Here is a 25478-nt window from a genome sequence, read left to right on the forward strand (position 1 = left end):
ATCCAGCTATTTCATTTTTCTTTACCTTTCTTCATTCAGGAGGGCATTAGGAGGGAATGTATTAAAATTTGGAATGTAATAACCAGTGTTTCCTTTTTCTATTTCTTCGTTTTGTTACATGACCAAAATCGACTTGCCAATGACACTGTCATAGTTGATGCATGCTTAGTATTTTCGAGTGTCCATAACCCACTGAAAACTGATATGGCTTACAGGATTTTTAATGTGCATATTTAATCTTCTTCCTGCATATACACACAAAGGGGATTCAGGCACTTGCAGGTTTGCACATAATATGTTGACCTGGGAGATCAGAAAAATTTGTTCAGCTTTCAACTATGTTTCTCTTTTTTTGTTCCGAAACCTGATCACATAGTTGCTTTGATGCGGCAAAAAAGCAAAAAATCTGAAAGGTTTGAAAACCAAACTGAATTTTTTCCCAAAGCGATCATAGAGAAAAAAAAAAGAGACAAAAATGGGATTGTTTCCTGACTCTGCCAAACAGAAGGAAAGAAGACTGCTCTTCTAGTTCTATGGTGTCTGTTCAGTAGTTTTCAACAGCTGTCAACTTTTCTTTCTTCCACTGTAATGCTGGAAGTAGATGTGAATTACTCATATGATATTGTACACTGACAACTCTGCAGCTGAATTCTGCACAGTACCTGTATGTATTTGTAACATATCAAAGCACCATTAAGGCCAAGGCAAGTTAGCTGTAGGAACAATATCTGTATCATGAACCTTGCAGCTGAAGCATATGGTAAAGCCATCACATAATACTGGGTTACCTAGGCTCTTGATGAAATGGTTGAAGTATAGCATTTGCATCCTGTCCTTTGTCAGTCCTTAGTACCTGCAGAAATCAGATCTTTCCTGGTTAATTCTGGCATGCCAAACATCTGTACAAACGATGCAAAGGACTTATTCTCTTGATTTTGTGAGTTCTAATGCCAGCTTCCCAGTCCACATGTTGATATTACACAGTCTGGCTGTTGTCTGTCATTGATGCCTTTTATAAGAGAGGTGGTGTTTTGACAATAGGGCTGATTATTGTTCATGGCAATTTTGTGTTTGACATGAAATTTGGTGCACACAGCAGTTCTGGTTTACTTTAACAGAATCTTACACTGTTTCATGATATAAAACCTAACGACAAGCAATGTTAATAATTGCAATAAGGAAACATTATTTACTTAATGTTGATATGCAGAGAATCCATAATAAGTCTTGTAAATTTATGCTCTGACTTAATTTTAAACCTTCTCTGAACAAAGGATAATGAAATAATGTTTTTCTTTCAGATTTCACTTTTGGAGATAGCTTCAGTTTCCAGGCACAACCACTACAGATGTTTGGAAATTTATTCGACGAAGAGGGGGGTGGGGATGGACCAAGAACTGGCCAGTCAAATACACCACCACCACCACCCAGTCCGAGAGGCAGAACTGCATTGGCTGGGATATGGAACCAGGGTTCAACATGCTTCCTCAATACGTTTTTGCAAACATTGTCTTTCCTGCCAGAATTCAGGGGTAACTTTATTCTCATGTTAGAATATAATTGATTAAATTAGTCAAGCAAATATCTACTAACCATTTTAAAATGTTTACAAAGCATTATGATTACGGTCCAATAGATAATTCATTTGCAGTGAATAGAACTGTATTACAAACATATTGTAAAATACTGCATTTTTAAAAAAAAGATATCCAAGCAAAATGTGGTACAGGAATAACATGAAAGTTAAATGGCTGATGTGGGTAAATTTCTAAATCAAATTAGTGTACTATGTCTTTGTTTTGGGACATATATATCCACAGGAAAAGATGGAAAAGGTTTAGATTATTAGAATAATTTAAAGGGGACACAAAGTGAAATAGCACCATGCTTTAAAAACCAGGATAATGGTAAATATTGACAGAATCATGCATTAAACTGAACATATCTGCACATTGAAGCAGTTGTATTCAGTTAAACTATCAGCCCGGTGCAACTTAAGGCGCTGCAATATTGGGTTTGGCTTTCTGGAAAGAGTAAGACAAAGAAGTCAGTTGTAATGTCACACTGGCACTGACTGACAAAGCCAACTTCCAGGATTGCTTGGTTCAGAACAACTGTTGAAAACAATGATTGTTCTGTGATTCGAATTGCAGGCTTATCACATTCATTGTTTACAGAAGCTGCAGCAGTCAAATCATTGTCTCTGCAGCACATGCATTCTTCAGGCAGGATGGAGTTGGCAAACACACAGTATCATTGTCTCTGCAGCACATGCATTCTTCAGGCAGGATGGAGTTGGCAAACACACAGTTTCCACATTCACACTGACAACTTTGAGCACTCACAACTGTGATCTGTGTTGTTGACGTTTCAGCAGCTTGTTTCGCTTTCTCTGTAAACACAGGTTCAAAATTATATGGAACTAAACTAAAATCCATTCCAACACAGACCTTGTTTAGCTTCTTCTTTTTTCTTTTTTTTTCCTTTTGTGTGTGTGTGTGTGTGTTTCTTCAGAAAGACCTTGAACAGTATTCTTTAGCAAATTCATTTTGATCTGCTTCACAAGTCACCCAAAAGCCACAGTGAGTCTCTGAACTTTTGACCTCACAACCTTATCCAAATGGAGGCCTCCATGACTACTTGAAACATCACATTTGAATAAATCTATTTCTCAAGATACACATTTATTTGCTCTTATAAGTATTGGACAAGCCATAACAACCTAAAATCAATTTACATATAAGCCATATACTGTAGTCATTGTATCTCCTATATCTTACTAATGATTTACATCTTTTTAATGTAAATGTAAGACATAGAATTAGTTTGTCAGCATCATATTCATATGATGATTTATTTGTTTTCTAATATGTATATTTATTTGGTGTCTTATCACTGCTGTGAATCTAATGGTACTTTGTTCAATAACTTAAGAGACTGAAACATTGAAAGAATGAGACACTGACTTTGTACTAAGTTTTAAGTTTAGATCAGAAAATGTTAACCGTAGTTGATTTATGGATTTTTTTTCTGCCTTCTTGTTCCAGATGCCATGTTTCAGTTGTCAGCTGAAGAGCTTCGATTCCATGCGGAAGACATAAAAGTGAGTAATTTTTTGCTTCGATAAGTGATTAAGTATGACATAGTGCATGCACCTGAATAGGGCATGGACATTTGGTATAGCTTTTTTTTTCTTCTTCTTTTTAGCTGAAGAGAACAAATGCTCATTATCTTTTCTTGAGTGAGGTAATTTTCTGATTGACTTCATTATTACCTTGGCAGCATAGCTAAATCAGTTAGAGGTTGGACTTCTGATCCAATGTACACAGTTCAGCACTTTGTTTCGGCATGGTGTTGTTCACTTTACTCTGATTTTCTTGACTCCACCCAGGTGTGAATGGATGCCAGACTTCGGTCAGGGAAGGTTCAAGTGGCTGAAAGAAAGGATTGGGCCCTTCCTTCCTTTGCCGACCTTTCATTTTAACTTCTTTGTTTTTTTCTTAATCATTTCAGCAAATGTGTCAGTGTGAGAGAGAAGCATAAACTGTAGGAGGGAGGGAAAGAGACTGAGAAAGACGTTGTATTAATTATTAGAGGAATCTTAAAGACGATGAAAGAGAGACAGCTACTACAGTACCAATGTTACCTTATTGTTAGGTTGTCAAATTTTTCAGATGGCTGGAAATTTAAAATGAAGACATTTTCTGTTTGCTTTGTTGACTTATTTTATTTTCCCTCTGCTGTTTGTGATCATTCCAGTTCTGTTTAGTGACTGTAATTGTTTAAATAATTTCTTCTCAATGACATATATTTTGCAGTAAATGAGTATTTCAGAGTTCATGTTTTTAATAACTAAGTGATAAACAACTTAAGTCTTGAAAATGTATTGACAGTTTCTGACAGGTGCAGTTTTTTGTTTTCAGTGGTATCGGTTTCTATGTCTCATTGATGTTTGATTGAAGAAGACAAATGTCCTATCATGTTATCCATGTGGATGTACACCACTAACAGGGTGGGGAAGGGAAATGTAGGGTGGGGATGGGGGATAGTTATGGACATTGCTTTACAGAAAATTTAACTTGTATTTATTATAATCCAGATTTCTAAATTCTGGCCCTAAGGAAAGAAGGATATTCTTATGTGAACTTGCAGTGGAAGAAAATATTCAGGGAAAGGAAGCTGAAGCTCTGATGAAGAATGGGCAGCTTGGCACATTTTTGTCTCAGAGGAATATTTGATGAACATAAATTATAAAGACTCCATTGACTGAGAATTCTACTTAGTTTTAACGGAAGGGAGGAGAGAGTGCCTTTTTACGGATCTATTCTTTAGTCAGTCACACTAACACTGTAACAGTATTGTCTTTATGATCAGTGACATTCAGCTACAATCTATTGTTATATATTATAAAACTGATTTCTTGGGATGTTGTTCATTGGGATGAAAACATATTAACTAGCGAAACAAAGTCTTCAGAAGCTGTAGTCAGAATTTGGCTTGAAGTTGTGTGCTTTGTTTTATTTTAAGGAGCAAAAGCTCCTTACTGTACATGCTTCTGTTTGATACCTTTACTGACTTGTTTTTGTTATTTAACCTTACAGAGAAGGAGGGTCATTCCAATTGAGCTGCAAAAACTGTTTGCCTCACTCATGATGGAAGAACAGCAAGCAGTGTCCAGTAAGCTGGTCACAGATAGCTTTGGCTGGGGGAACGAGGTACATTGTCTTTTCTCAATCTGCACTGATTTGGATTCTGTGTTTGCCCACATGTGTGTGGGTGTATGTGTGTTGTGTGTGTGTGGGTGTATGTGTGTGTGTGTGTGTGCACACATACGTGCGCTCAAATGCACATAAATGTGTGTGTTTGTAGTCAGAAGACTGTAAATCGAAGCAGAATGCTTTGGAAACTGTAAGCCCATATTTTATCACCAGATCATGTTTTAAAAAAAACAAACTTGCATTTGTCACATTGACAGATTTTTTTTTTTTTTTTTTTTTTTCAACAATTTTTTAATTCCCCATCATTCATTCCACAAATCTTACATTCATTCATCAACATCTTTCTGCTGTGGTCGTTATACATTGTTACCTGCAAATGGACAGGAAAAGAGAAATGAAAAGTGTCATGGAAACATGCAACAATGTTGGCAATGACATGATGTAAAATGCATAGAGCTTCAAGAATATGCGCTGTAGTGAAACATCTTAATAAATACATAAACAAATAAGTAAATGAATAAACATTTCTTGAGACAATACGGATAAATTATGTGACGGATGTCTTCACATTCTTTTTAAAGAAATGCTATATCAATGTATTACTGATTTTTTTTTTAAGCCTCTATTCATTTTTTAACTATGCAGCTCTTTTTTTTTTCCAACAAAGTGAGTCATATTTATAGATTCTGAACAAGCAAGGCAATATAACTTATAAGGTTAAACAAAACAAAAATCTAGGTCGTAAAAATCATAGTCTGCGAAACGAAGAAGACATGGAGGTGGACACAACATTTGACAACTTACGCAGCTCAATGTGAGCACATGAAAATGGAGAGTTACAGCCCTGATGAGACACACGACCCTGACACGAATACCTTGACCTTCACAAAGAGACATGTGTGAACTCACATAAAATTGTCGTCATTTTGCATGCGACGCACCTTACTTGAAGACGCACATCGTGTAGATCAATTAAAGCAAAAAGACCCTCGAATACACATTGGTAAAAATACTTTTTTCTTTGTGCTTTGCACGTGGCTTTCTTCATTGACTGAAAAAGAAAGAAAAAAACAACCACAAAACAACAACAACAACAACAGCAACAACAACCAAAAAAAAAAAAAATCATACTAATAATGATAGTAATATTAATAATAATAATAATGGTATTTATATAGCGCTGGATCTTGTGCAGAGACAAATCAAAGTGCTTTCGCACCAGTCATTCACACGCATGCATAACTCTAATACTGCAGAAACTAAAGACAAGGAAGGGCAGGCAAGGGAGGCTATTTTGGGAAGAGGTGGGTTTTAAGGCCAGACTTGAAAGAGCTGAGTGTGGAGACTTGACGGAGCGAAAAAGGAAGTTCATTCCAATCGCAAGGTCCAGAAACAGAGAAAGAATGGCGGCCAATAGTCGAGTGTTTGAATCTGGGTATGCGTAAACAGAGTGGATCCGAGGCCGATCGTAGTGAGCGAGATGGAGTGTAGAGGTGAAGGCAGCCGCAGAGATAGGAAGGGGCAGTTTTGTGAATGCATCTATAACATAGAGTGCTGATCTTGTACTTTATTCGGTGTGAGACAGGGAGCCAGTGGAGATGTTGCAAAAGAGGAGTGATGTGCTCAGATCTTTTCTTTCTGAGGACGAGTCGGGCAGCAGAGTTTTGTATGCGCTGAAGGGGCTGAAAGGATATTGATGGTAGCAGAGCAAAATATTCAAATAGATTTTGTATGTAGTGTGTGTGCATGCACATGCCTGCTGTATGTAGTTTGTGTGCGTGCACATGCCTGCTGCCCTTTTTGTTGTTTCTTGTTGTGCTTAATCCTGACTGCCAATGTTTTGTTGCAAACGTTTTCTGATTTTTTTAAATTTGCAGTCTGTGATTTGCAAAAGATGTCTTTAATCAAACAAACTAAAAGTAGAAAGCCAAGATCCATGCAGTCTTTCCTTTGTTCATCTACAGACATTGTTGTGATTGTTGCAGGTACAACAGCAGCATGATGTTCAGGAGCTGAGCTCCGTCCTCTTGCCTGCCTTGCATGACTCCCTCAGGGGAACATCAGGCCAGAACATCATTCGTGATCTCATGCATATTACAACTGTGCAGAAGGTAAAGATGCTGATCAAATGTTTTGTGCCAAGAAAATTTGTGCTGTGTCTTTTTCAGTTGCTGTCTTTTAAGAGTTTATATTCCCCTCACCCCAACTCCTCTCCTTTAGAGAAAGAAAAAAAATTTAGGGGGAGGGTGGGGGGGGGGGAGCGGGGGTCTTTGTAAAGATATTTTATGATAGTTGTTTGCTGAACTTGTGTTATGTGTTATTCTGTTTGTATGTGCTTTGTCTTGATTTGTTCTGGCACTCTCTCCTCTCTTTATGTTCTTTCTACCCGAAGTATCACTCCCACATTTTTTTTCAAATTTCTAATGATTTTTTTTTTTTTATTGTTTCTATAACTTTACCTTGCATTGTCAACAGATCCAATGCCGTGGCTGCAGTAACATCACTGAAAAAGAGGTAAGTAGCATAAAATGACAAGAATGTGAAAGTTTAAATATGTCAAACAAAGCAAGAATCATTTTGTAACTTCCTGCTTATGTGACATTACAGTGCACAAGATGTCCTTTCCCACTTCCCTACCTCATATAGCTTATTAGCCATTAGGGCATTTACAGGCAATTAACTGCAAAATAGATGCCCAGGGTGACTGTGCTTCTCAAGCCAACATTGAACTGAGCAGACAAAATTTTAATGCAATGGTTATGTAAGACTTTCAAAAAGGCGTGCCTCTGGAAGTATGCCTTTCGAGTTTGTCTATGTGTTTTTGGAAAACATTCTCCTTCCATAGCCAAAGTTTTCAGTTGGTACAAAGTTTCAGCTCAGAAGACTGAAACTTGAAGATGACAACCATACCCCAGCCATTCAGTAACGGCGGTTACTAAGGACAAAGTAACCATGGTGAAGTCATTGATCAGGGACAGTCCCAGAATAACAGATCAGGAGATACAGCAGGAACTGGGCTTTTCACTGGGAAGTGTGAGAACAGTTCAGGATGATTAGCTTTGTGTCAGCAAACATTGCGTCTTTTTGGGTCCCTCGCAACCAAACGGAAGGGCTGAAGAGAGTTAGAATAGAATGGTTTACCCATATGCTGATGAAATTCAGTGGGGGATGTTCAAATTGAGTCTGGGAAACCCTGACTGGTGACAAAACATAGGTCTTTCAATATGACCTGGAAACCTTCAAGTTCAAGCAGTCAGGGAGTGCTGACAAGGAAGTCGTGACAAGATTCTTCTCCAAATCTGGCTATGTAACCATGATATATATATATATATATATATGTAGAAGATAGGAAGACAGTGACTTCCAGCTGGTATTCAACTATTACCCAACCAGGGTCTTCGAGGAATGGTGCAAGTGCTGCCTACACATGGCCTGCTGCTCCACCAAGACACACAGCTTCTGTTAACGCACATGTGTGTCCCTGACTCTCTAAAATGAGAGAGGATGCACTACAGTTTCGGCTAGGGAGTCCGCGGGATGCATTATAAAATCAGCGTCAGTCAAAAAGTGAACGAACACGGTCAAACAACAGCGCTCACTTCTTCTCATTTCACAAGTTTTTGGTCGGCATATTATCTTCACGAAATCGGCAACTGCTGCAGAGTTAATTATTTTTGTCTTGCCTCCCTTTACAGAAACAGTTGCCCATTGCAGTATGCTCACAATGAGGTTTGTGAGGTATTCTGTGAAACAGTTTGAAATCAAAATGTCTTCGCTATCATGGCTTGACGCTTCAAAATGCAAACAAGATGAAAAGGCTGATTTTGAATCGGCCGACGTTGATCAAGCAGCTTCAAAAGGAGATGGGTAACCGAAAAGGGAAAGCTGCACTTGTCAATCAGGTCATCGTGCAACTCCCAGGAAATAATTACATTTGTGACAGGATCGACAAACTTTCAAACATCATCCTTGTACGGCTTTTCATTTTCAGTGGTTCACTCCTCTCACTCTTTCTCTCTCACTGTGTGCATGCCTGTGTGTGTATAGGGGTGTGGGGCATGGGGGCAGCTGGTGGTGGTGGTGAGTGGTTTGTGTGTCTGTATGTGTGTGTGTCTGTGTGTGCATGTGTATCTCTCTCTCTGTCACTCTGTCTCTGTCTCTTGTGTGTATGTATTTTTGCTTGTGTATCTCTGTCTTTGTGTGTGCATGTATATCTCTCTCTCTACCTCTCTCTGAGTGAGAGAGTGTTTGTGTGTGTGTGTTTGTGTGTACCTCTTTCACTCATTCAGTGTGTGTGTGCATGTAAACTGATTGTAAGGCAGTGTGTGATGTGTTTGGATGAAAGAATGGAAGAAAGAATGCTTTCTTGACCTGCGACTGACTGAACTCCTGTGGATTCTCTACTCTAAGCAGACCAGCTGTAGGAAGCCTTGAAGACAACACCAACACTCACACTGTGGCAGCAACTCTTGCCTTTCTGACAAAAGACAGTGTAATGTTGGTCATTCCACTGCCATACTCATCAAGCCTGACCCCCTGTGACTGGCCTCTGTTCCCTTTCACCAAGAAGCAGTTGCAGGGGAAGAAGTTCCAGATCTCTGAAGATGCCAGAGCTCATTTCAAGGGCGTTATCTAATCGTACCCCTGTAAACACGGTCGGGTGTATCTGAAAAGTGGTTTTAGAGGATGACAAAGTGTATCAGGGCTGAGGGACGGTACTTTGAGAAACCGGACTGGTCTGTTTGCTGGTAGGTATCCTTAGAAAACTGCATCTCGGAAGTTATTGAACAACCTTCATATTCTAACCCTTTTACTGGTGTACATTCAAAATGATGTGCACCTAAATTTGTGTGTATGTGTGCCCCTGTTTGTATCTGTTGCTGTCTCACTCACTGCAATTGCTGTTTCATTCTGAAACGTTTCATTAATTTTGGATACAGTCATATATTGAAATGCTGTTATGGTTTTAAATGTTTTATATTGCTCTTCTTTAACACTGCCCTTGATGAAGGTTTGTTGTTTGTTACCAGGCTGAGGAATCCACGCTATTTGTGCAAGTGGAGGGGTTTCCCAAAGGACTGGGGGACTCGTTGCATAATGCGTTTTGCACTCCCGAGATGATGATTGGTGAAAATCGATACAGATGTGATATCTGTCAGTGCCACACAGATGCTGAGAAGGTACAGCTTTCAGCACTGATTTCATTCTTTTGTCTTTTCATTAACTGTCTGAATTGTTTGGTTGTATTTGCAAGATAAATTAACACATTCTTGTTTATGATTGTGCATATCATGTAAAGTGACAGGTGTGGTTTTGGTTGTGTGTATGTTGTGCTTGCCTACCTGAAGAGTGCACTTACCCTACCCTAGAAATACATTTGTCTTGTCAATGCTGCTGCTTCTGCTTTTGTTCTTGGACACACATGTAAAAATTGTGTGACTTGAGGAGATTGGAAACTTTTTTTTGTGTGTTTTGTTTTCAGTATTTTGGATTTATCAACTGTTGTCAAATGCAAGCAGTAAATGTGATTTCCCATCTGTAGTGTTCTGTTGTCACTATATTAAGATACTTTATTTCTAACCCAGAGTCTCAAGCTGCGAAAACTTCCACCATTGCTGATGCTGGCGCTGAACAGATTTGCCACTGACAAAGCAACCTGGAGGGCATACAAGGTAATGATGCCCTTCTTTTCTTTTAAACTATACAAAAGCTAAGGGGGGAAATGGTTGGGGAGGTAGGGGAAATACATGACTGAGATTTCAGATTCTGATCTTGAAAGAAGTGGCTGAAGAAGCACTCTCTTGGTGTTGACCAGACCTTGGCCAGATGCCAGAAGTCAAGAAGCTTGTCCCTTCTCCAACCTGTCTTCACTAAGGAAGGCAGAAGCCAGAAAGTACATTGTAATCATGCCACCTTTTTGTCAAACCATCAAGTGTCGATATCACCCTGCGTTTTAGCCCACTGTCAGTCCACAAGGGGTCAGCCACCAGCTCACTGTCTTTGTCCTTTTTTTTTCTTTTTTTTTTAATAGCTTGTATGTGTCAGTGTAATAAAGTCTTTTCAGCATTCTAATCTGCTTTTAAAAGATGTGTGCTAAAAACACCAGCATTATACTTAATGTGTATTACCATATTTAAACTGGTTTTACCAGAAAATAAACACACTGATATGAAAAGGTAATAAGATTATTTCAATTTTTGTTTGGGAACTGAGCAGCCAGGATTGTATATTTGTAGCTTCCATGTGAAAAGTTTATCATTGCTATATTATGCACGTGATAGTGGTCAGAATGTTGGTCTTTCAATCTGAGGGGCTTGGGTTTGTTCCCAGTGATACCACCTGGTAGTTTGATAAGCGTGAAGACCATTTTTCCCTCTATCTACAAGGCCAACATATTTCTAGAAGACAGAACAGAATTTGGTGTTTCACATTTCTCTTCCCTGTGAACAGGTGATCGACCAGTTTCCTTTTCCCATGGAGCTGGACATGGGACGGTACATGGAGAATGGCCGGTCTGACTCTGACACGGTCTATGAACTGACGGCCGTCATTGTCCACAGTGGGAACTGTGGGGGTGGTCATTACACTGCCTGTATCAGAGACATTGATGGTCTCGGTCATTGGGAAACTCCGGTATGTTTCTTGTTTACAGTTTGTTCGGTGGTTTCGGAGGTGTTTTGTTTTGTTTTGTTTTTATTCTACTTAGTTTTGTTTTACATTACAGACAGTCCAACTGCTGTATTTGAGCATGGCATGTTTCACCGAGCTTCAGAATACTTTTCTTACAGTGGCAATGCTAGGCTAAAATTTCAAAAATAAAACACGAGATGTGTGATAATGAATTGATAATAGATAAAGATCAAAATGTAGAAACAACTTATATGAAACTGAAAGGGTCATAGTTGGTCGATGGCATGTAGTTGTCAACCAAAGACATTTTATTTTATTAGGCTGAGTCAGCCAGCACAACGTTTATACATTGTTCTACACAGTTTCGCAACTTTGAAATAATGGAAATGCTGCCCTCAAGTGTAGTTAGGGGTTGGCATGTCTGAAACTTGTTTTAATGCAACACTAAACAAGGTGGGTGTGAAATTATTTATAATTCTGAATATAGAATGCGCAAATAAGAATCCCATGCTATAAAATGTATTGAGCTTTGTTCAGCTGTTTGCCAGGTATCACTGTTTTCATGCATCCACATACTCATGTTCATGTTCATACTCGTACAGACAAACTCAGGGACACAGACACACACATGAGCACGCACACACACACGCACGCACGCACGCACGCACGCACGCCACACAAAATCACAACACAACAGAGTGCAGTATCAGTAACAGAAGTGTGATTTCAGGGCGGGGACACTGCTGATCAGTCGCAGATCGTGAAGAAGGACCTTGTGGAGTGCTTCTCTGCAGTACAGGTGGTGGCCACCATCCTGCACAAAACCCAGCAGCGACATGGGAAAGTGACCCTGGACAGGCTGTCCACTGTAAGTATTGTTTGTTGGCACCAGAGACATAATCATATTTCTAAAGTTAAACAGTATGTAAAGAAAAACAAACTGATCCTAGAAAAATCTTTAGATCAACATTGCAGTTCTCATCCATGTGACAGATGATGATTCGTTCAAGGGGCATAATAATAATAATAATGATAATAATGTTATTTATATAGCGCTAAATCTTGTGCACAGACAAATCAAAGCGCTTTCGCACCAGTCATTCACACGCATGCATAACTCTAAAAACTGGAGAAGCTGAAGACAGGGAAGGGAGGCTATCTTGGGAAGAGATGGGTTTTAAGGCCAGACTTGAAAGAGCTGAGTGTGAAGACCTGACGAAGCGAAAGAGGAAGTTCATAACATATGAGCTGGCACATAAAGTATTGTCCCTTGGATCATGGTCTATTTGAACATCACTCAGCAAGTGAAGAGGGGATCAGAAGGTTGAAGCTGGGTCTAGGTTGACTGGGAAGGATGGGTTGGTGGGAAGAGGGATAAAAACAAGTAAGGGAGATGCATCTAACTAGCGTTTTATTCTTCATATTTGGGGAGGGAGGAAGAGAAAAGGGGACGGGAAAGCAAGGTCATTTGCCATTGTTATTGAAAAACAATTCATTTGGTACTCACTTGCCATTGTTAGGTATTATTGAAAAACAATCTTTTGAGTACGGTATAGCACCTGCTTCAATATATGCAGCTGCTGAGAATGTGTTTGGTGTGTGTGTGTTTTGTTGTTGTTGTTGTTTTTACATAAAACAATTTTGTTTCTGGCTTGATGGAAGTACCGGTAGATCATTTCAAATTTGATTGATTCTGAGGCTGAAGTTTGTCATTGATCATCACCTGGTATGTTTGTGCACAGGAATATATTTCACTAGTTGTTTTTTATAGTTAATTTCTTATACATTTCCTCTCTTTTTTATGTTTTAAAGTTCTCTATTTCACCTGTTACTTTCATACTCACACTCATAGTTTGCTGAAATACACTGCTTTCCTGAAGCATGCACGGATTATGCATGTGTACCAACACAAGCACACACCAGAAGAACTGCACTGCACGCACACACATATGCGCACATGCGTATGCACACACACACAATTTTAATAAACACACACACACACACATGACTGGAAAATGAAGGTAAGCCCATTCTCGGTATTTTTTTTATTTTATTTTATTTTTTATTAACCTTTGTTTGACAATTGTTTGTCTTACAAAGCTTTTTTTGGGGGGTTGGTTGGTTGGTTGGTTTTTTTCACTTGCTGATTTTAGAGTTTATTTTTAGAAATGAAAAAAAGATAATGGTGATAAGTCTGTTTGAACCCTGTAAATGATAGCACAGAGCTGCTGGAGTGTGGAGGATTGTGAAATACAAAGATACTTTCTTTCTCCAGAAGTGCTGTTTAATCACGTGTGCGAGCTGTGAAGTAATTGACTGGTTACAAGCAAAGTTAGTCACACCTGACAGCCCAGCAGCTAACTCGCACACTCAGACATAATTCTGAGGGTAGAATGTAAGTTTGATGTGTCTGTCAATGATCTCTGAAAGCCAAATGTTGATGTAGCAATGTGCAGACTGACTACCTGTTCCACCTTTTAGACCTTGATTTTAATGGCATGCCCATAAGATATATACAGCCAGCTTGTGATTTGGATTTTTTTTTTTTTATCTGCATGCTCATTTTCTTGTGTGTTTCCACATCATACTGACATGTATCTTTTGTTTTTAAAAATTTGTTTCCAAAGGAAATCAGCAGACAGACTGGAGTGTCATGGGCGAAGCAGTACAAACGGAGATATGGGGCTTTCCCAAAGGTGAGTCAACCTTCACGTGGAAAGTTGACATCAAGCAAAAAAACATACAGTCTGAAGAGGCCGTTATTGCAGCAAAGAGCTTCAAAGAAAGCAAATATTTTGCTTAAAAAGCGGTTGTTTGCAAAAAGGGTGAGTCATGTATTTAATTCCTACAGGGGGGAAAAAGTCATTGCAGGGTTGTTGCTACAATGTTACTTTGATAGAAAATTTGTGCTGGGTTCTGCAGAAAGTATAGTACTTCTCACCTCTTCCATGAATTGGCACAGGATAAGTAACGACAAACAATTGTGAATCAACAGTTGGGTGGATGGTCATGGACCGTTACTCATTAACAGTGGTTTACTTAAATGGTGTCTTGTAACAGCAGAAGATTAACATGCATCGTTAATATTTTCTTGCCATAAAAAAACCCACAAAAAAACTATATAAGGACAAACAGAAATTTTGCTGTATATGACCAGGGAACCAGTTCTGCTGAAAGGTCTACATATGATAAGGAAACATGTTGCAATTAACATCCCTTTCACAGCAGAAACAGTCTATATCCATCCTCATTGATTCTTGGCTCACTTGTGTAAAGAGTGTGAGTCTTTGTAATGATTGATTGTTCATGTATGCTTCATGTATTCTTCATTATATGCTGCAACTTTAGTCGTATTAGAATCTGAAATTTTGGCAAACGTGTGTGTTAATATATGTTAGTAATAACTTTGTTTTTTGGTTGTCTGTGTGCATGTATGTTTGTGGGGGAGGACAGAGTATGTGGGGGGGTTAAGCTTGACAAATTCATTTTCCCCAGTGAATTTCATATACATAAGCCTGAAAGTCTGTTTGATGGTTAAGGTGTGATTTATCAAAGCCGGGAAGTCATGATAAAGAGAATTTTGAAACTTTGACGGATCAGTGTTTTGATTGCGACACAGTAAAATACAGGTTGACATGAGCTTTAGTTTCCAGCACGCTCATTTCAAGTAGTGAGCAAAAATATTGTTTGGGTCAATATATTACAGCTGAAATCCCACTTCTACCCCCCAACACCACTGTTTTCAGTTTCATTCTTGTAGTTTCTAAATCGGCAGATCCACGTGTGAGCCATGAAGGCTTCGCCTCTGGTTTTGTTTTTTTAATTTGGAGAATGCGTCTTAAAATAATCCGAAGCAGCTTGTAGTCAGTAATGAAATTCGGTCCACATTTTTTGGACAGTCAGTAACTAGCAAAATGATTGAATATTTTTAAAGTTTACAAACCTGTTCCAAGGGAAGTGCTAGAGGTTGACTTTTTTCCTTTCAGTTCCTGAAGGACCATTCAGAATATTTCCTTGTCGACCAAAACCTGGTGTCTCTTGTGGAGGAAACAAAGGGTGTCAGTGGCACTGAGGGCATGTCAGACAAAAAGGATGTCAATGCAAATCCAGTTGCCTCCAAAAGGTGAGCTTGTAAACTTACTCAGGGATGCTGCAAGGTGACTGTATTCAATTTTGTTTGTTTACTGCATGAAAAAAGTACATATTTATATTTAGAAATATTGTAAACTTATGACATGCGTATATTGCATATCAGTAAGAGATAAGACACATGAAAAGGTACAAATCCGCCCTCACCCCCAACCCCTCACCAAAAACGATGATGTCACTTGTCAATTCTCCCATATATTATAGTAGTGTCTGTATACTCACGAACTCTTTCAGAATCCTTTCAATGATTTCTCTGCAGTTTAATTCTGAGAGAACAAGCGTTATCAGTGTGGTTTCCAGTTAACTGTTTGAACATGTCTACTATTTTATCCCTTGTAATTTGACAGAAGGAATGACTCTGTGCACTCTTTGTTACCTTGAATATGTTGGTCTTAGTGTGAAGGAAGGAAGGAAGGAATAGGGCAGAATAAAAGAATAAGCCACACTGAAAGAGAAGTCATTCAGAAAATACATTGGATGTTAATGTTCCAAAGTGTGCAATATGAAGTTCTTATATCATATGTGTTGTTGAAATGTTTGAACATATTGTTCACAGATGTTTTGGAAGGACCAATAGGTATAGAATGTTGAAAAAGGTCACTGGTAACAAAACCTTTGGGCTTTTTCCCCTTCATATTTGTACATACAGGGATAACAGGAGAGCACCTAAAGATGCCAGACATGGCCAGAACTGGTTTTTCTTTAATGATGCCAACGTGGCCCCAATGCTGGCTGAAGAACTGAAGAATGATTATGGTGGAAGGAAAAGTGCCTACATGTTGATGTATAGGCTGAAAAACCTGCAGCGTCCTACAGAAGGTAAGTAGAAGGAAACAAAAAAGATTTATCTAAATTGTGTGATTGGATCTATCTTTGTTTTTCTTTTTCTCTTCATTCCTCTCTCTCTCTCTCTCTCTCTCTCTCTCTCTCTCTCATCTGGATGTGAACAGCTGTTGTTGTGTCCACACACTTTTCATTTGCTCCGGTAAACATTATTTGTGGCAGACTGAGACAGATGTAGCTTCTCAGTTTTGGCAGAGCAGTTTGTGGATGGCCATGCCATCTGCTGCCGCTGACATTCAAGCTGTTTGTGGCTGATTTTTGCCGGTATACGTTGGTTTCATTTTAAAAAGGGCCAGGGATGTGGTAGCTTCAAGAATCTCCATTGTCACGCTTTGCCAATATGTGGACAGTGTCGCTTTTCATCTCCTCCCAGAGGACCAGTCTGAACAGAGCATGTGGTGCTGGCTCAACAACGTCTCCCCATTCGATACAACCATTACAAAAATGAAAAAAGGAATCATGTATTGTTATACAATGAGACTTGGATACTTTATTGTTTCCACATGTATATGATTTATTGTTGTTGTCTGTGAAGCTGGAGGCAACCCTGAATACGGAATACCTCAGCACCTCAAGCAGGAGATTGATACAAAGAATCAAGAGCTGCTTAGAACAAGGTAAGAGAATGTTTGGAGAGGCATATAAGCCTACAGTGGTCTTGTTACTCACCTTGTCCAGACAGATGATCTTGGCCATGTTGTGCTAGGTGCAAATGAAACATTGGACTGGAACCAAAATGCAGTAATAAAGGAACAAAACTTCACACTGTTGCCCTGGTGTGACGTCCCTTTGAAGAATGCTTGTGGACTTGACTGCCCTGGATAATGTTTTCTTCCTATTCAGGCTTCATGCAGTGCTTTGACTGGGATGACTGGGATTAATTCTTATTTCATATTTTGGGGAGTTACTCAGCTGGAGTTACATTTAACTGGTTTCAATTGAGGTGCACAAGCTTGCAATGTTCAAAATGAAGATTTATAATGAAATTCCAGTCACCACCACCCCCATCCCCCTCCTTCAGTCACTGCTCTCCTCTCATCTGAAACAGTGCAGCAGGAACAGAAGAGCAGTTTCCAGTTTGTCATCATCATCTTATTTCACTCCTTGGTGTATTGTATATTCATGACAAGGTTATTTCAGACAAGTACACAATCATTCATTTTGGCACACACATACTATTACAGTTTGCAACCATTTAGATTGCTATACTAAGGATTGATTTGTTCTGACATAAACAAAACCAAAGGTTAATATTTTATAATTATTATAGATTTATGATTTCTATCATTAGTTCTGTTGATTGTGTGTGATTACAGGCAGGAATATGAAAGAGTGAAGAAAGAACAGGAAGAGGAAGAAGAGAGGAAGAAAAGGGAGGTGGAAGTTGAGATTCATTACCACTTCAACTACAAGGTGGAGAATGGTATGCTGACGACGGACAATGGTTCTATCCGTGAGAGCCTTCCCCGGAGTCAGACACTTGGGGAACTGATGACCTTCATCAGCATGGTGAGTATGGTGCCTGAGGTGGACCTTCTGTCGGGTGACCCAGTCTGCTTTACTGGACTGGTTTTCTTGTACACTTTTTGCTTTGGACTGTCTGGGTTGTTATGCTTCAAATGCGTCATTGGACAGGTGGTTTTCCTACCAACAACTTCTGGGGGGAAATAATTTTGTTTTAGAAGCCTTTTGTTTATTTTGGGTTTTTTTTGTTGTTGTTGTTTTGGGTTTTTTTTTTTAGAAGTTTTGAATTGTCCTGACAGTCTGCCATTTTCTAATATGTCTTTTCAGGTGCAATATTAAATTTTATGTGTCCATTATAATGAGCTAAGGCATTAAAGTTGTTTGGGTTTTTTTTTACTAGCATTTAGCATTACATAGATCCCCTTTCTATTTCCTGTTAACTGAGTGACAAACTTTCTTCTATACATAGGTGCATGCATGTACACATGCACTGACACACACACACACACACACACACACACACACACACACACACACACAAGCATGTTCACATGCACACAAACTCACAGAACGTGTGTCCTCACTACATCCTGCATCCAGCAGCACACACTTTTTCATTCACACATAGTCTGGACAGTCTGATTTAATGACTGAAGTTTTTATCAACAGCTGAGCTCAGGGCACCTGGAAGAAGGTTTCCACCTTCACAGAATGAAGTGCTGGGGAAACAAGACACATCTCTACGATGAGTTGACAGGTGAGTGGCTTCTCCTTGTAACAGCATATTGACAGTTGTTTTTTTTTCTTTCTTTCTTTCTTTTTTTCACATATAAAAATCTAATGTGCATTTTCTCTCAGTGGTGATGACCATGTTAAGGACCATAAAATGCATTGAAAAATCATGGTCTGAATGACTTCCTGTGCTACCACTTGATAAGGCAGGTACAAAATCAACAATATTGGTCAACATTCAATTTTGATGTTTATTGGTAGGAGTCCTTGTAAACAGGTGTGTGCACAAAGGTACCTGGACTTATGAAAACCATGCAGCCTATGCAAATTCATAAACATACTCATGCATCTCTAAAGGTTTGAGAATGTTGTGTCTAATTGAGGGACTCTTTAGTATATAATGATTTTGATATCTTTTTTTATTGGCCTTATTTGTGTCGTTTTAGATTCGATGCTTGAAATATGATCACTATTTTTGTTTTGCTTTGTTTTGTTTACAGAAAAGGAAAAAACTCTGGAGGAGCTGTCAGTAGAGAGTGGTACAATGCTGTTTGCTTGGGATGGCCATCAGGTTGGTGACTTACAGTAACAGGACTGAAATTACGAAAATCACTTTGGTTAACATGTACAGACAACATTAAAATAATGGGTAAAGAAAACTGCATACGGTGGATGGATGGATTAATTTTATTCATGGGACTAAATTTAAATTTTTAAAAGCCTGCAAGCAAATTGTTCAACTGTTACTTTAAAAAAAAAAAAATTAGTTTAGCAAACAAGGAATTACAAATTATCTTTGTTGTATTCATGTTTTAATTTTGACTTCCACGCTAGACCAGCGCCGTATTCCAACTTGAAGTGATGATGTTTTGGTTATCAGAGATGTCAAATAAGCATATGACTATGAGTGCTGTCCTGTGTTAAGTTCTGAAACATGATGCCTTGACTAATGCAGTCGATCAGTCGATATCATTTGAAATCAGTGTTCTTCCTTACATGGTGAGAAAATGCTCCATTGTCTGCTGCTCATCTCCTGTCATCCTTCAGTGTATTTACTTACTTTGCTTTATCCGACGTGTGTGTATTTTTTATCCTTGAGTGTATGTGGGTCAGTAATTGTGCGGAGGTGACACCTGTTTTCCTGTGGTTGTGACAGGTGGATGGCCAGTCAGTCTGCACCGGGGTGGAAAGCGAACCTCTCATCCTGCAGCTGAAAGAGTACTGTTCGCCACGCACGGTCACCCATGCCTTCCCCAAGAATACGACTCTGATAGAGTTCCGAACCCAGGTCAGCAAGCTGACTGGTATCCCAGAGGACCAGCTAAAGCTTCAGTTCCCAGAAGTGGTGGTGAAGGGTGACGATGAGAACAGGGGGGAACTGGACACCCTTGAATCCTTGCGCCTTACAGATAAAGCTTGCATTCTGTTTGACGGGTCCAACAGGGCAACGTTTGGAGTGGACTTGTCCAGGTTGGTTTGGAAATAATGACTGAATGTATGTAGAAAAATGGTTTTACTGTGTGCTTATATAGATCTGTTAGAAATTATGAATGCCACAAGAATGTATACATGTACATAGTGCACACACACACACACACATGAACACACACAAACACACACATACACTCAAACACTGACAAAGCTGTGAAAGTTGTTTTTCAGTCAACAGTCAACATTGTTTATGGGCATACACAGTGAACATTAGAAAGGTATGTTTTGCTTTGTCAGAATGTACTGGACATCCCAATATGTAGTGACATTCACCTGTTCCAAACATTGATAGCATAACCTGTGTTTCTTTGGAATAGCCAGATCTCCGCCTTTTTCAACTGGTGGTGGTTTGCTTCACTGAATTAAGTGTTTATCAGAGGATGAATTTGGTTAGCTGTAAATGTTTTAAAGACAACCATTGAAGATGAAACAAATATTTGTAACATGCTTCAATATTGAAATTGAAGAAATTAGTTGTTGTTGTTTTAAAGACTTGACAGATTTTTTGATTTTTTTTTTTTGGGGGGGGGGGGGTGGAGAGGAAGGTTTGTTTGTTTGTTTTGGGGGTTGGGTTGTTGGGGTTTTTTTAGACTATACTAAGATAACTCGTGGACACAATCACTGATCATCACCCTTCCCAAAAAGGGCAATCTCCAGCAGTGTCAAAACTACCGCACCATCAGCCTGATTAGTCATCCCAGCAAAGTCATGTTGAAAATCCTGCTTAACAGACTGAAACCACAAGCAGAAAACATCATTGCTGAAGAACAGGCAGGTTTCAGACCAGGAAGGAGCACAACTGAACAAATCTTCAACTTGAGGTTGCTATGTGAGAGGTACCATCAACACCAACAAGACCTCTACCATGTCTTCATTGATTTTAAGAAGGCATTTGACAGGGTCTGGCATGCAGCTTTGTGGGCTACCATGAATCTGTACAACATCAACGCCAACCTGATCAGACTGATACAGCACCTCTATGACAAAGCCACCAGCGCCGTCTACCTCAACAATAGCATCGGGGACTGGTTCAGAACCACAGTCGGAGTGAGACAAGGCTGCCTACTCTCCCCAACACTCTTCAACATCTTCTTAGAAAGAATAATGACTGACGCACTGGAAGAGCATGTAGGAACAGTCAGCATAGGCGGCAGAACAATCACAAACCTACGTTTTGCCGACGACATTGATGGACTGGCTGGAAAAGAAGAAGAACTGGCAAGCCTGGTCAAACATCTAGACAAAGCCTCCACATCGTATGGAATGCAAATCAGTGCGGAGAAAACCAAACTGATGACTAACAACACCAACGGCATCAGCATTGACATCAAAGTCAACGACGAAAAGCTTAAAACAGTCCACAGCTTCAAATATCTGGGAGCAATCGTGTCAGATGAAGGATCTAAACCAGAAGTACTCTCGAGAATTGCCCAAACAACAACGGCACTCAACAAGCTGAACACCATCTGGAACAACAAAAACATCGCTCTCAGCTCAAAAATCAGACTGATGCGTTCCCTGGTTATATCAATATTGCTCTACGCCTGCGAGACTTGGACCCTGACTGCAGACATCGAGAGAAGAATCCAAGCTGTCGAGATGAGATGCTTTCGTAGACTACTTGGCATCTCCTACAGAGACCACATCACTAACACGGAAGTGAAGAACAGAATCCAGCAAAGTATTGGACCCTACGAAGACCTTCTGTCCATAGTGAAAAAACGCAAACTTAGATGGTATGGACACATCTCCCGATCATCTGGTCTTGCCAAAACGTTCCTGCAAGGCACCGTACAAGGAGGCAGAAGGAGAGGACGGCAGAAGAAGAGATGGGAAGACAACATCCGGGGGTGGACAGGCTTGACGCTCGGTGACGCCCTGAGGAAATCAGAAAACCGTGAAGAGTGGAGAGGAGTGGTGGCCAGGTCAGCAGCGGTGCCCCAACGGTCTGAACCCAGACTACGGGAGAGGTGAAGGTGAAGGTGAAGATAACTCCAAAGTGAATTGTTTGCGGGAAGGAATCTGTTCTTTTTAAGATTCTTTTTTTTACCTTATATAATGTTTGTTATTATGCAGTGATAAGTTAGTCTGACAGATATAATGTTTGTTATTATGCAGTGATAAGTTAGTCTGACAGATATAATGTTTGTTATTATGCAGTGATAAGTTAGTCTGGTTTCTGTCTTGCCTCACCAAGTTTGGTGCTTTCCTTATCTTTTGTTTAACTGATGGAGCAGGGGCACTATTTATTCTATGTCTGTGGTTTTCAGGGCAGACATGCTCATAGATGGTGCTTCTGAACCAGTCTCCTGGCCAGCTGATGATCGCTTCTGTATTCACATTGAGAACCGATGTGATAGGGTGTGTATTAACCATTTATTGTTTCTTTATTTCACTCAGTCATGGAATGTGAAGTCTCTCCCTCTCACTCTTTCTCCTAGCTCCTGATCACTCTTTATGTCAGTGTGTGTATGTGTATCTGTCTGTCTGGTTTGTCGTGGCATGATCTCTCCTCAAGCGTGTTAACATATGTGATTTGTACTATGCTTGTACAGTTATAGTGTGATTAAAATCCTTGTTTTATGTATTCCATTTTAGATTTAATCATGGCAAGACTATCTGCCACATTGAGGAGAAATGTATGCACATATAATTTTTGTTAGATTTGTTGAATATGCTTGTTCAGACTCTGTATGTTTGTAGCAATCCAAGGACTCGCCTGTCTTGGAACTGGAGGTCGAAAACTGCATGGTGAGTAAAAAAAAAAAAATGTGTGAATACATATACATGGTGCTAGGGGTATTATTTTGCCATGTCATGTACACTTTCAGCCGAAAATTTATACTGACTTTGCTCTGACAAACTTTTGTTATGAAAATGCTTTCTGCAGTTTTATTAAGAACATATTTTCATGGTAACAGACTGAATCTGTTGAAAGACCTGTTACTGATTTGAAAAAAGAAAATCATAAAGTCATTGAGCTGTAGCTCTGATATTTACTCTCCTTTCTTCCTTTCTTGCTTCTGTCTGGTGGATTTCCTTTAAGATGTCTTGTCTTGTTGATGATTGGTACTCTGTACAAATCAGCCAGGTATTTATTACATACTTTTTGGCACTTTTCATAGCTAACAGGAATGTTAAATTTACCTGTCAGAAAGAATGTTTTTTGCAGAGTAAAAAAACCCAGCAAAAAACAAAAACTCAGTCTTGCTATTCAACTAACCAGCCACCATGGCACTGTGTTACATAGCTCACAGTGATATTTCCAAGAACACAGCAGGTGCTGGAAATGTTGATATTGCCTTTCTCCTCGTACTGTTCACTGCTTGTAGGAGTATGATTATACAATAGATTAGGATGTATTGTGGTACAGCTAACAGTGATAAACTACTGGGGAAAAAAAAGCAGAAAGAGAAGTTGCCTGAAGTTTGTGAATGTATGTTTTCCTACCCACCCCAAAGTAAGATGCAACATTATTCATGTGATTGTGAGTATTTGTACATGTGAACTAAATCATTCGGTTCCAGTAACATTTTTTTCATGTGTCCTGTTGTTTTGTTCAGACGGTGGAGGAGGTGAAACAGCTGTTCATGACCATGTACTCCATCCAGTGTGACTCCACTACTCTTAATGAGCTTCATCCTATCAGAGGGATGCAGCAGCCGTGTAAGTCTGTCTTCATCGTTGTTTTCTCCTGAATGTGCATAGCGTGAACTTAAAAACATAACAGTAGATGTAGATGGATATCATGTGTTGTTTGTGTTCTTTTGTTAACTCTTTCCATACGAACGGCGAAAGAGACGACGTTAACAGCGTTTCACCCCAAGTACAACCATCAAAATATTATAAGCGGAAGGCTCTTACACTGAAGAGGTGAATGTTGACAAAGAATACCACAATTCTGACGACGGAAGCTAAAGGTTGGGTCATTCAGACACCCACTGGACATCCGAGGGGTCTGTGTAGAGGAGAAGAGAGGACTGGCCGTACTGAGTGTGTTAAGAAAGTATGAATTTGTATTTCCTATGTTGAGCAAAACATCACGGATAGGTCAGGCTAGACTGAGCATTACATTCAAAGAAATGTCAGAAATGTGCAGCATTGATTATTTGTGTGTAGTTGATAGTGTGACAACTTTCTTCTAGGTGACATTGCAGGTAACATTGGCGGTCAGATATCATGTTTATTTTTTTGTCTCAGCTGAAGAGGCTTAGTCAGACACTCTCCTTAAAAAGGGGGGTGGGGGAGAAAGAAGAAGGTCAGAGGGCTAAACAGTCTGGCATCAAAACAGGAGTTGACAATACATACCATTCACCAACTAATTCATACAGGAGTAAAAGAGTGAAGAGGGTTTAAAAAAAAATTTAAGCATCAGATGAGAATTTTGAAAATAGACATGAAATTTACTGTATGATTTGTTCTGTACAGATGATGAGAGGGTGACAGTGGGCAAGGCTGGCATCACATCCACCACACACCTGGTGTTGGACCTGGCTGCTGTGAGAGGATTTTCTTTGTTGTCTGTCATAGCTCTGTTCATAAATGAGGAGTATAAAGTTATAAAGAAAGGCAGTTAAAACAAGATTTGACCTTGCCCCCTCCACTTGAAAGCTACAACATCAACACACACATGCACACATACGTACACACATGCGCGTGCGCGCGCGCACACACACACACACACACACACACACACAGATCACAGAGCACAGCACAACGCAACGCAGCACAGCACACCCCCTCCTGAAGGGGAGTTGGTAGATTGTTTGAGATATGATGGGCTGAGGGGGAGAGAGAGAAAAGAGAATAGACATTACAAAACATTTTTCTTTTTCTTTTTTCTTTTTTTTGCAACGTGAATGAATGAAGGAATTGATTGGAGAAAGGAAGTTATATAATAAAAGATTTTGTTTTTCTTTTGTTTGAAATGTAATGCATCATTCACATATTTGTGTATTTTGCGTTTAAAATATATGGTTCTCTGTTATCTTTGGAAGAAGAAAACCTTTTGCTCAAATGAGAAAATGTTCAGTGTTTTGTGAAAACAGCAGCCTGATTTTACGGTGTGCATGAACGTTAATACACAAATGCATGTTTGATGAGAGAAGTATTCAATATTGCACATGGTTTGCAGATGTCCTTTGAGTTCAAGCTGTATCCAGACCCAGCTCCTGACCAGCCAGGTATGCAGGTGACCATCCAGAAGAACAGTACAGTGCAGGAATGCTTTCTGGCAATGGCACAAGTCGCAGGCTTGAGTGGTGGGTATCAGACTTCACGTAGAGGTAGAACTAAAGATGAAATAAGTGGCTACAGAACTTGCAACATGCCAGTATCAATATTGCAGCTGTTTGATCAGGTCATCAGTGAAATTTTTATGTCTTGTCTGTCTATAGAAGGTCACAGGGTTTTTTTTTTTTGTTTTTTTTTTTTGTTGTTGTTTTTTCTAAA

The 25478-nt window shown here is 39.4% G+C and overlaps 1 protein-coding gene across 1 annotated transcript in view; it reads left to right on the plus strand.

Annotated features, from left to right (window-relative positions):
• The window catches only part of LOC143297594 (ubiquitin carboxyl-terminal hydrolase 40-like), a 47952-nt gene that overhangs the window by 2297 nt on the left and 20177 nt on the right, over window positions 1-25478 (plus strand). The window contains exons 2-23 of the mRNA XM_076610010.1: window positions 1302-1532; window positions 3048-3103; window positions 4602-4715; window positions 6704-6829; window positions 7194-7232; window positions 9749-9898; window positions 10304-10390; window positions 11169-11351; window positions 12079-12216; window positions 13976-14044; window positions 15335-15471; window positions 16147-16316; window positions 16876-16957; window positions 17657-17849; window positions 18474-18561; window positions 19037-19107; window positions 19693-20006; window positions 22298-22388; window positions 22731-22778; window positions 23591-23693; window positions 24456-24526; window positions 25162-25288. Coding sequence (XP_076466125.1) covers window positions 1349-1532; window positions 3048-3103; window positions 4602-4715; window positions 6704-6829; window positions 7194-7232; window positions 9749-9898; window positions 10304-10390; window positions 11169-11351; window positions 12079-12216; window positions 13976-14044; window positions 15335-15471; window positions 16147-16316; window positions 16876-16957; window positions 17657-17849; window positions 18474-18561; window positions 19037-19107; window positions 19693-20006; window positions 22298-22388; window positions 22731-22778; window positions 23591-23693; window positions 24456-24526; window positions 25162-25288 — 2641 coding nt within the window. The 5' untranslated portion in view covers window positions 1302-1348. The remainder of the gene's footprint in view (window positions 1-1301; window positions 1533-3047; window positions 3104-4601; window positions 4716-6703; window positions 6830-7193; window positions 7233-9748; window positions 9899-10303; window positions 10391-11168; window positions 11352-12078; window positions 12217-13975; window positions 14045-15334; window positions 15472-16146; window positions 16317-16875; window positions 16958-17656; window positions 17850-18473; window positions 18562-19036; window positions 19108-19692; window positions 20007-22297; window positions 22389-22730; window positions 22779-23590; window positions 23694-24455; window positions 24527-25161; window positions 25289-25478) is intronic.

Source organism: Babylonia areolata, chromosome 2 (genome assembly GCF_041734735.1).
Source record: "Babylonia areolata isolate BAREFJ2019XMU chromosome 2, ASM4173473v1, whole genome shotgun sequence".
NCBI classification, from domain to species: Eukaryota; Metazoa; Mollusca; class Gastropoda; order Neogastropoda; family Buccinidae; genus Babylonia; species Babylonia areolata.